General features: G+C 36.3%; 1 protein-coding gene across 10 annotated transcripts in view; it reads right to left on the bottom strand.

Moving 5' to 3' along the window:
• Window positions 1-2,161: 2,161 nt before the first annotated feature.
• The window catches only part of NFIB (nuclear factor I B), a 170,657-nt gene continuing 161,308 nt past the window's right edge, over window positions 2,162-11,510 (bottom strand). For all 10 annotated transcript variants that reach the window (XM_077171104.1, XM_077171107.1, XM_077171105.1 and 7 more), the window contains one exon: window positions 2,162-8,728. In XM_077171104.1, coding sequence (XP_077027219.1) covers window positions 8,599-8,728 — 130 coding nt within the window. In that variant the 3' untranslated portion in view covers window positions 2,162-8,598. The remainder of the gene's footprint in view (window positions 8,729-11,510) is intronic.

The raw sequence follows: 11,510 nt of genomic DNA, 5'->3' as shown, positions 1-11,510 counted from the left end.
TCAAAAAGAAACTCAGATATAGTAAAGATTTCAGAACTTCATGTAATGATTTAAAGAGCAAGAATCTTTGTGGTTGCTCTGCACACTTCTACTTTGTTGCTCGTGCATGTGTTTGGATCTGGTGTCAAGATTTATGTTATTTTTCAATTATAATTTTTATGCTCATGGGAAAATACACAAAAATAACACTGGACCTGTTAAAAAACAGTTGTTTGTCCATTTTTTCTCAAAAATCTTGTAAATGGGAAAGCTGTAAGGCCTGAACTAGTAGTGTTCCTCTTTTTGTATCACCACAACGTTCCAAGCCATGCTCTTTGCATTCTCTCCTTCCTGCTCCTTTCATATTGGTGGTATAGGACACTGTATTGTGTATCTTGAGCATTGCAGCTCTGGCTGTGGCATTGGCAGTCTCAGGCAGCTGCCATTCTCCTTGCAGCTATTGGCATCACCATAGAGCTGGCACGCACAGAGTGGGGGATCAAGGTCGTGGAGGATTGCTGCACACTTCAGCAGCAGCCTGCTTTGCAGTCAGCTGAAGAGCGGCTGGAGAAACAGGGCAGGTTTTTATCAGAAAGAAGAGGCTGAACTCAATTGTCTCTGGATTATTCAGGAAAGTTTTCTGGTTTGGAGCTTTAAACATGGAACCTGAGGGCCTTAATATAGTCTTCAAATCATGGCCAAATGGCACCACTCAATGAAACCCCAACTGGAAAAATCATTTGAATTTCCTAAATTTTCATGCCTGACAATTTGTTTTGGAAAGACACACACAGAAAAGGGCCTCACACAGAAAAAAAAAATGAGTGCATTTAATAAACAAATGGTCATTGTGTTAACAAACCAGTAGGGAAAAATTTTAAAAAAATTGTATTTTTCACATTACTGGTTGCAGCTGGATAAAACTTATGCTCTAGAAACTGAAGAATACTTTCATCTAAGTATATGGAGAGCTGTTTCACTTCACTGTGGGACAAAATTTTATTATTTATATATAATCCAGTTTAAATGTTGACACTCTTATCCCACCAGTAATTTGACCATATTCATGTTACTTGTTAACTGTTGGTACTGATTTATGGAATCCTAGTGGTTTGAGAAGAAAATTTTCTATTTCCCAGAACATGAACTGAATGAAACATCCCATATGTACATCTGATTCATGCTTATGAAAAATAGTTCTTTTGTTGAGTTGAAAGATCTTGACCTAACGTAAAGATTCCTGGTTTCAGGAAGAATTTTGGGAAGATCGGATCTTCCTGTTTTTATTCAACAAAAATGTAATCATGAAGATGGTTAAGAAATCAAGGATTGACTGTCTGTCACAAATCAATGACATTAAAACAAAACAGAGGTCTCCTGACCTTCTGCTATCATGCCTAATTTTACATCACAGGAGATGCAGTTCAGATTGATGCCTTTTTCTGATCCCTGAAATCATGAGCTAGATACAATTAGGTGATAAAAATGCAGTTACCTTTTATGAAGGGCCCCCTCAGGTGCACAACATGCTGAAGTAAATGCCAAAAATATGCTGAAAATGCACACGTGACACAGAGGAAATACAGTTTTATAAGTTTAGAAAATTAGCATAATTGACAAGAATCCCCAATTAGAAACAGAGGTGTTGAGGTAATTCCCCCTTTTGGTTCTACCCTCTTCAGAAGCCTCCCTTCCTTGCTAGTTGTTTATGGGACAATGTCTTGACCTTCGTTCTCAGAAGAAGGAAGATAGGATAGGGGCCTAGGAATGTAGTTTGTCTTTCTGTCAAACAGGATGGGAAACTACTAGCACAAATCTATATAGTTATACCATTATAAGCTACAGAGCTACATATATTTCTGAAGAGTATATAAAAGAAAAAAATCGGTTTGGCATCAAGATCACCTCTATAGTTACTAGTGTTGGTTGAATATGATGAAAACTAAATGTAAAATTTAAATTGAGCTGATTACCTGATTGCATCTCCTTTTGCTCTTGTTTTCCTCCATTTTCAGTGTAAGTTAAGCCCAAATGTGCGCAAACAAATATGTAAATCTAAACTAGACATACACAGAATTCCATAAGTTTTGCCATGCTATCAGGCTACAAGGTTTTAGGTTTGTTGCTAAAATATTCCCAATTATGACTTTTAGAGACAGAAAAGAAAACATAAGGCCAGGTCTGTAGCATAGCTCATTTTTATTGTTTAAACAGTTTTTGCATAGGAAATATATCCGCTTCCAGTAATTGACTGCAGTATGAGCAGCTGCTAGCAGTATAGGCTGGATATAACAGTAACAATCACATTAAGTCAAGCTTGATTTACACCAGTTTAAAACTTGTGGCAGTTGAGTTCATTTGTAACCTAAAAAAAAAAAGTACCAGAAAGAACACTTTATCCTCCAACCAGGCACAATAAAAACCTTTGTTAACACTCAGGCTAAAATCAGGTCTGATGCCAGAGGGCTCTAATTCCAAAATTAAGTAGCTGTACTGTAATGCATCCTACTAGTGAAGGTTCATTACACAAAGACTCTGTAGGCACCTTCTTTTTAATTAAAATGTAACCTTCAGGATTTATGGCCTACAGTATGGGAAAAAATGCCAAAAGTTTTAAAATGGATCAACCCTGGTATGTAGCTAGCAAGCAATAACTGACTACTTGTCACCTACAGTTGTACTAAATGTATCTAAAGAAACACACAGCCCTACAAAAGTTTTCTCAGAGAAATATCATTGAGATGGGGTGCCTCTTCCCAGATTACTAAAAGTTCTATATGATATAAGCACAAATTAACAGCTTGATGAAGACATAATCTAATGCAGCTCTTTAGAAGCCTATGCCTGGGACAGAGGAACCCCTCACATTCTACAATGTTGTAGAGATTATTTTTGAAGAAAATGTTATCTGAAACATATTTACAACTGAACTCAACAGAGACTGTGAAATTGAACAGGCACTGCTCATTTGTTTGAGTTTTTGGTAAACATTTTGCTGGTTTTTGTTTCTTTCTCATTTTGCATCAACTTCTATCAGTCCATGCAACTTCAATGCCCTCAATGAAAAATGCATAATAAGCCATACTTCTTAAAAAACTTCCTTCTGCATATAGAGATACATTTGCCACATCAGTCCCTGTAGCACAGTTTTCAAAATCATTCTGTCAAAAATACAGTAATACAAAGACTAGCTTTAGTGTCACTAGCTCACACTGCTCTCCATTTATTTAGGCCACCTTTTGTTTTACTGTTACGGTATCATGCAATTAAAGTATCAAAGGCTTATTCTATTCATGATGCTAGTGGCACTGAAGCCCTTTTCACAAATTCAACATACATCTGAATTGCAACACACAGATATTTCTAAAGAGTACTAACTAGTGAACCCTTTTATCATAAAAAAAAAAAAACCAAACAACTACTTACAACCATCGAAGAAAAAATTGCGACAAAAAAAATGTAAAAATTGACCGTCTCCAACTTGTCCCCTTTACTATTGACAACGTGACCAACAGAGCTGTGGCATGGAAACAGTACAAAGAGTTGTCATGGCAATAAGTTTGGCTGATGCAAAGGTCATTGTGCAGGTTTAAAGGGCAAAATCAGTGGTCCATGTTATCCTCCAACTGCAGTGCTCCACCACACCCACACAATTTTGAGGAATTAATAAAACTGGGGAACTAGCAGAAAGTGCAAATAAGAAGGAGGCGGTTTTTGGCTCCTTCAGCATGGAGAAGAACATTCAGCTTTGAGCCTTTACTGTTTAACTTGATTAGCTGGCATGGGATTTTACTCTCTTTTTTTTTTCCCCTAAAGTTTTGTATAGAAACCCAATAAAAAATCCAGGAGCATACAGCTGGTTAACTTTAGCAAAAGACCTTGACAGGATCATGTAAACCATAAAGGATGTCATGCTTGGGGCCTTACTGCCAGCAACATTAGAGAGTTTTTTCATTAAAAGTGAAAACTGTACACTGAATATGGGAAAACTTTCTGCAGCCTTCATAATCTCACACAGTACATATAATTTAGGTCTAGGTACAGAACACACTCCGGTGTCACAGATGTCTTTGTGCAATCTCTTTCATTAAGTCCTTATGAAGCTACAAGTTGCAAATCCAAAATTCTGCTCCCTGAGGACACAGCTGTGTGAGACTTAAGTACTGTTTTAGCTCTCTGCCTATCCTGAATAGCTCTGTGAACCTAATCTTAAATACCATCATGTAACAATCACAAAAACTTTTGCTAAAGGCCATATATACTAATAAAAAAAAGACAGTGGTGCTTCCAACATTTTGAAATGCTCTGAAAACCAACTTTTCCAATACTAAATACAACAAAATAACCTTCATAAAATATAATTTTCTCCATTTACATTTTTAAAGAATTAGTAACCTATGCTTTTCAAGCACAGGAATATGCGAAATAACTCCTAACATGGACAGATTTTTTTTTTAATACATAAATTAAGAAACTGGAGAGTTTTAACCCAAGTCCAGTTTCTAAACAAAGAATATTCTTGTTTAAAAATGGAAACAAATTTCCATTATAATTGTTAAAAAGTTAGCTTTACAAACAAGGGTATTTTAATTAAAAAAAAATTCTTAACAAAACTATACAGTGTACAAATTACTGTCTACAAGGTAGGCGGTTTAGTCAGAAGATCATCCTTTCTTCTTGCTACTTGCAGCTTCACAAACTCATTCACATATTTTCAATGGAGCTGCCCACCTGAACATCACCCCACAACTATATTGCTATAATTAATATTTTTGCCATGTCTTTATGTACAGTCTCCTTCACTGCCTTTTTTTTCCTTAGTCAAGCCTCAAGCGTTCATGTCACTCCAGGGGAAACACACTTCAGTGGCACAGCCATGAGGCCAGGGCTGCAAAGCAACTTAATAAAGGCAGAACAGTGCACATAGAACGGGGTGGCTCAATTTAGTCAGAATACACTTCCTGGTGAAGGAGGAGGCCAGAGACTGGATTTGAGTTCTCAATCTTATCTTAATCTTTTGACTGCTGAGCTTAAAAAAAAAAGCAACCAACAAAACCAAACTAAAACCAAGCATACAGTAAATGAAAAGCTCATTATCTTCCAAGAAGGCTTTTCTATTAGAGAGGCAGGTGACAAAAACCCACAGTTGTTGAATAACCCAGTTTAAAGAAGGAGTTTACTTCTCTAAAAAATTGCATCTTTAAGCTCAGATTTTTTCATACAGGAGGCCAAATAGAAAAAAACCTCTGTTAAGGGCATCTTTCTACCTACAAAAGGCAATTACCATTCTGGATATTTCATGTTGAAGCCTGAACTTGTTCCAGTTTTGTCCCAGTGTGGTATTAAAAGCTTCCAGGGACTACCTTTTTAATGGAACTAATCAAGGATATGCCCTCAGCACAGTTCTGCTCCCAGACTACTCTGTATCATGACGTGTAAAGGACAACACATACTTTGTTTTACCAGGCCAAGGCCTGAGGCACATTGTGATTGGGTCTAGCAGACTTTGCCATGTGCTTAGCAAATCTTAGCAAATAAATTTACTTACTGAAGGGTTCTGAAAGAGAACCAAAGAACCCCACATTTCTTTTTGTGTCTGTGTCTTATCTGTTTCTTTTTTTTTTTTTTTTCCAGTTTAGCTAAATCTCAAAGTTTATTTTCCTACAATTCCCATCTCTGTAGCCATTCAAGCTCTGCCTACACACTCTGTTCTTGTGGACACATGGGGATGTGGCACCGCTACTGCTCTTAACCACAGCTGGAGCCAGAAGGGACTGATGGTGGTACACCCTGCCCAGGGCTCATTGGGGTGGCTGCTGCTGGAATTGTGCCTCTGGCACTGTTCCAGGGTAGGAAAACCTCCCAAACACAGAGACAACTGCAAAGGGACGAATTTTCCCATCCACATGACTATACGCTCCTCTGCTTTCACCCTAGTAGAAGTCTGTGCTTTAAAGGAAGAGTCACCCTGTGTTGAGCCCTACATTGCAGAGATCCCCTGTGTGTGAGAGATCACCAGCAACATGCCCATTATTGGTCTGCAAAATGAGATCTTACTGGAAATGCACTTTTATTACCATGGTCTAATTCCTTGCGTAAAGAAACTCCTTCTCCACTGCACCCCAGAGATCTCCATCTGATCTCTATGAGAAGACTGCAAATTTCTGACATACCCCAACCAGGCTGAAAATTGTAATTCAAATGCTGAATTTGAATTGCTGGGGCAAGAGGGGAGTGGAATATAAAAAAAATTATGTACAGGAAAAAAGTCAAGCAGAATCAGGGGGGCAAATTCTCTGCTTGAGCATCTCTAGAGTCTACTGGAGTCAATGGAATTATGTCAGCAAAGATTTTGGCCCTGTACTTGAATTTCCTAGACAAAGCAAACATCATTGTCATTCTGAGCTAAAAACATTTTCTAACATGAACACTTCAGGATGCATTATCTTTGCCAGAATGGAAAAGACTTCATCTCACTGTGGGTCTTGACCTCTTTCTCTGTCTGTCTCTCTTTCTCATGAAAAAAACCTTGAAGTAAAACAATTTCCTCAAGTCAAGTCTGCCTCCAACAGAATTCATTATTTATTTTTAAAATCCAGAAATGATTTCAGCTTGCACCCCAGGTGGGAAGTTAAAAAGAGGGAACCTATTTGAAAGTTTGTCACAGTAGGCAGAACAGTTGCTTTGCAGCCCTTGCCTGGCTAAGGGTGCACTGCTTCACAGCTACACTGTAAAGTGTTAAAAATCCTCCCCCCCACCCCAGAATATATATATATGTATGTATAAAAAAAAATCCCCTGTCCACCTCTCAGTACAGAAAAGGACCTCATCACACTGCAAAAATAGCAGTACCCACTTTGGTCAATTAAAACAAACAAAAAAAGCATACATTATTTTTTTTTTTAAATCTGTGTACTTACCTATAATAACCAATACAGCTAAAAGCACTACCTACATAGGCAAAACTTGGTATTGCATAATTCGTATAAATTTGTATCCCCTCCCCCCAATATTAATTGGAAGATGAAAAACATGAAAGGTTAATAGAAAAAACACCAAAATACTGAAAATATTGCTGGTCGATTACAATTCTTAAGCGGCAACTATACACAGCCATGATATGCTCTATAAATGTGAGATAAAGGTATAACTGTCTAAAAAATCCATGATGTCACACATTTTTCGCATCTGGAGTACAAAATATTTTTTCATAAAAATGGTAAAGATTTAAAATTATAATAAATGCAGCAAAACAAGTGTAGTGATGTCAATTTTTTTGTAGTTTTTTTTCTTTTTTTCTTTTTTTCCATTTTTTAGATTTCAAGGCAAGGCACGTAATGTGGACATTATATCTTCGTGCAAATTAGGATTACTGGAAAGAGTATTTTAAATTTTTAAAGAGACATAGAGGCAAAATGTCTGCCCATGCACATTATATTTCTGTCAATATGTGAAAATTGTTGAACAAGGCTAACTTCTGAAAGCACCATGCAAGTTTACAGCACCCTGTAATTAGACTTACATTAAGAGTGCATTATTTAAATACAACATATCCCCATCCTGGTATTACCAGTTTGTAAACGGTAAGCTTTGCCCTTGTGACATGGATTTGCCTATGTCTTTGTCTCTATGATGTAGATTTTACAGAAACATGTAAACCCTATGGGTTCTTGATGCAACAAGTAACTTTAAATAAATAAATCCTACCCCTCTGTGGAGGCAGCAGCTAAACCAACATAAGTGCTGTGTTTCCATTGATTTCTTATTCTCAAGGACGTGATTTGTCTTGACTTAATGCCTTTTAATGCCCTCAAAAACTGAGGGGAAAAATAAGTTTGTTCAAAGTAATTTTTTATTTTTAATCCCCTCAATTTAGAGTCCAAGGGCTGAAGGACTTATAGTGATGACCTCTTAGATATGATTTTTAAATTGCACTTGCCTCTGTAAGTGTTTCTTTACTGGGGAAAACGTCACTTTTTTTCTTTTTTTACTGTTGCATGAGAAGATAACACTTTTACCTGCGTAGAGGCATTTCTTCCATAGAGCCCGTGTGTTCATACTGATTGAAAATTTTAACTGCATAACACACTAGAAAAAGGCTGAATTAAGGGCCAAAGTTTAATAAATCCATACTGATAACTAAAGGCTACAGAGCTTATTTTTAAAACATTTAGAAATCAGACTGTTGAGAAAATGTCTGGCTCACGGCCCTTGTCCTCCTGCAGCTCCGCTGCCTAGCCTTTGTTTTGTGAGATAACCAGGAATAGTGATCTCATGCGTAAACAACAAGAATACTAAACCAACAGAACTAGCTTATCATGCAAATATTAAGGCATCTAGAAAGTCAGTTAAAATATATTGTCAGAGACAGAACATCTATTTCCCAGCGGACTTCATATAACAAAGGCTACTAAGGAGGAGCTGCATTCTACTCATCAGTGAAATATCATCGACCCTTTGTATATCATTTCAGTTTCAACCATAAGAGAATTAGTGATTGTAAGAGCTGCAATTGCTGGTCTATTTTTGTTCTTCTTTCTTCAGGTTCTTTTCTCATACTGTCTTCTTCTCTTTTCCCTTTTTTCTTTTTTTTTTAATTTTGCTTTTAATTTTTTTCCCTCAGTTGCTTGTTTCTGCTTGAAGGAAAGGCTCTCCAATTATGTTCAAACCATAATTTGGGACATTTGTCGGCAGGATCGGTGTCCTATTTGATACTTGAAAAGGAACCAAGCTAGCCCAGGTACCAGGACTGTTGAAAAGGGGAAAGAGACAAGGAGGGAAAGAGAGAGAAAAAAAAAAAAAACATATATTAAACATGTATACAATGAATTTGAGTCAAGGTCCAGCTAATATTCATTAATAATAGCACTACTTAAGATAAAACTGGAAGGAAAATTTGTGAATGTAACTTGAGATTCTACTTCCTAGTTTTCTTTGTGAAAGTATGAGTTGTTTGAAAGAAAAATAATTGTGTTGAACTCAGTAGCAAGTTGCATGATTCCTGAGTTACACTAAGTGGTCTGTTTGTTTATGAAAACCTCCAAAAATGTCATATGCAAATATATAGAGAAAACACAACTAAACCATGCAAATGACACTACACAGTGCAATGGATATCATTTAAGAGCAAGTGAAATATACCACAGGGTACAGGTGTTCTTTTTTCAAGAATACAGCATAAAGATTCAGTGGTTCAGCATCCTGTGAGATTTCCTCCCCTCTTACAACACATCAGTTTATCTTGTCACCATCCCAAGATGGGCCTCTTAGATTTAAGGATGCCCATAAGAACAGAGGATTTTTATGTTCAAAAAAATTGCTTTAAAAAAAAAATTCCCTAAGAATGTCAGTTTCAGAAACACCAGTTAACACAGGATCCAATCATCTAAACACTTGCAGCTAAGGGTAGCCATGAGTTGAGGGTAACAGCAAGTACCATATTTTTTAAAACAAGCCTCTGAGAAAAAAAGTATTTTCAAGGATGATTCAATGACTAGGAACTTGTCATCATTTTAAAAGAATTCTGTCACTAAGGAGCTGAAGTCCCAATGGCATTCACAGGTTCACCAGGCACCAATCAGTAGTACTTGCAAGATGGATGGATACTCAAAGATGGGTCTCATCTGCTGTGTTCAGTACCCAGTAGCCTGAGCAGCCCTTTCCTTAGATGTGGTTCTGGCAGCCCAGAAGTCCAAACCAAACTATCGTAAGCTATATGATTCTATGACTTCAGAGAAAGTTTTGTCACATTTATTCAAAAGAAAAACAGCATCATCAAGTCAGCATCACTGCCAAAGAGCTAATACCAGCACTGGACATACAGCATGCAAACCCACCCTTCCTCTGCATTTCATTGTATTGAGCTTTTCCAGTGTTTATCTCAAACATAAGTGCTTATTTCGAATTATATTCTGGGATTAGGCTAACAAGCTTCCTGATAACACATCTGAAGCCCTTCAACATGTGTATTGTGGAGGCAAAAAGTTTTCTTCCTTCTATATCTTTTGGCCCATTTCTTCACAGCTCTCTCCCTGGACAGGCAGATGTGCTTTTATGGCATCAGGTGTAAAGAGGAAAATTGACCTTTTTAATCTATTTCCAATGTTCATGACATAATTACATTTCATTTGGCAGCTTTTATGATCATTTCAGTCGCTGAAAAGTGGTCAACTTATTTTGTGAATACCAGGGGACAAGTTTCTCAGATCTTTCACAGTAAAAAAATACAAACAGCTTCTGTAATTTACTTCTGTTTGAAAATACTTACCTCACTAAACTTGCTAATTTATTATTTTAACTCCTAGCAATTAATTTCAGGTGCTATGTTTTACACACACAAAAAAGTGGAAATAGTTCTTGACCTGCTTGTCTCAATAAAGACCATATTCCCAAAGGAGAAGGACTAATCTTATTTCATGAAGAAAATACAATAAATATCTTAATGCTTTCAATGTCTGAAGTATAAATACTTTTCAATAAGGCTGTTGTTTTTTTACTTCAGTTGGGTGTATTCTCGAAGAACACCTAAAAATCTGCAGAGTCTTAACTTTTCAGAAAATCTTTTTTTAAAATTGCTGTTTTCAAAAATTTAAGATCAGCTAATATGTTTAATTTTTTTTATTGTTTTAATTCTATTGACTATTACAAAAAAAATCTGCTATTGAAGGAAAATAAAAACCTTTTTGAAATTTGAAAATCACAGTTAGACCACAAATCTTGAAGCACTCACAAAAAACTTAAACCTTGTTATGCATGAAAGATTTTTCCAAGATGATATAATGAAAAGAATATGTTCCAAAAAGAAAATAAAAATTCAATACCAGAATTTCATTTAAGTGGCTTAATTGTTTCAACTTATTCTTCATCTTCCTTCACAATTTGTTTTAAAATGCATTTTTTGTTCCTTCCTCTTTGGATTTCAGTGATGTTAATGAGTAAATGCTGAAATAATGGACACAAAGCAAATTGCCTCCAAGTATGTGGATTTATAAAAATAAGAACTAGTAGTAAAAAATAAAGACCCAGTCAGATTTGTTTGCTTGGGATCTGTCTGAATATATGTTTTACAATGCACAGTTCTTTGCCGTCCTGTTACATGGGATTTACAGCGTTTAGTGGCTTCAAAAAGATAGAGCACTAACTCAAAGATTATAAATTTTGTTTGAGGTCAACACTCTATTTAAAAAATTTCTGTGGCAAAGGCTAAACACACAGGCTCCAGGTTATCTTTCTGAAGATTTATAGTGCATTTCAATAATTGGATAAATACAGTTTTGACTTTTTGCTTTGTTTTAAAGTTGCCAGCCCTCTAGTGACTACAATGGGTGAAGGAAACAAGTCAGTTCTGACAAAAAGCAAATTAGTATTTGCAACAAAGTTTTTATCTGATACTTCAAATCCAAGACAGAGATCTTGATTTTTATGGAAACTGCTCAATAAAAATAAGTTGTAGCAAGTTCCTAATATGACCATTGTTGCCATATGACCTAACAGTTCAATATAGGTGTTTATTTAAACATTTCAAGCCTCCC

This window comes from Agelaius phoeniceus, chromosome Z (assembly GCF_051311805.1).
Source record: "Agelaius phoeniceus isolate bAgePho1 chromosome Z, bAgePho1.hap1, whole genome shotgun sequence".
Lineage (NCBI taxonomy): Eukaryota > Metazoa > Chordata > Aves > Passeriformes > Icteridae > Agelaius > Agelaius phoeniceus.
Note: the sequence above shows the minus strand (reverse complement) of the source record. Positions and strands in the feature narration are given on the sequence as shown.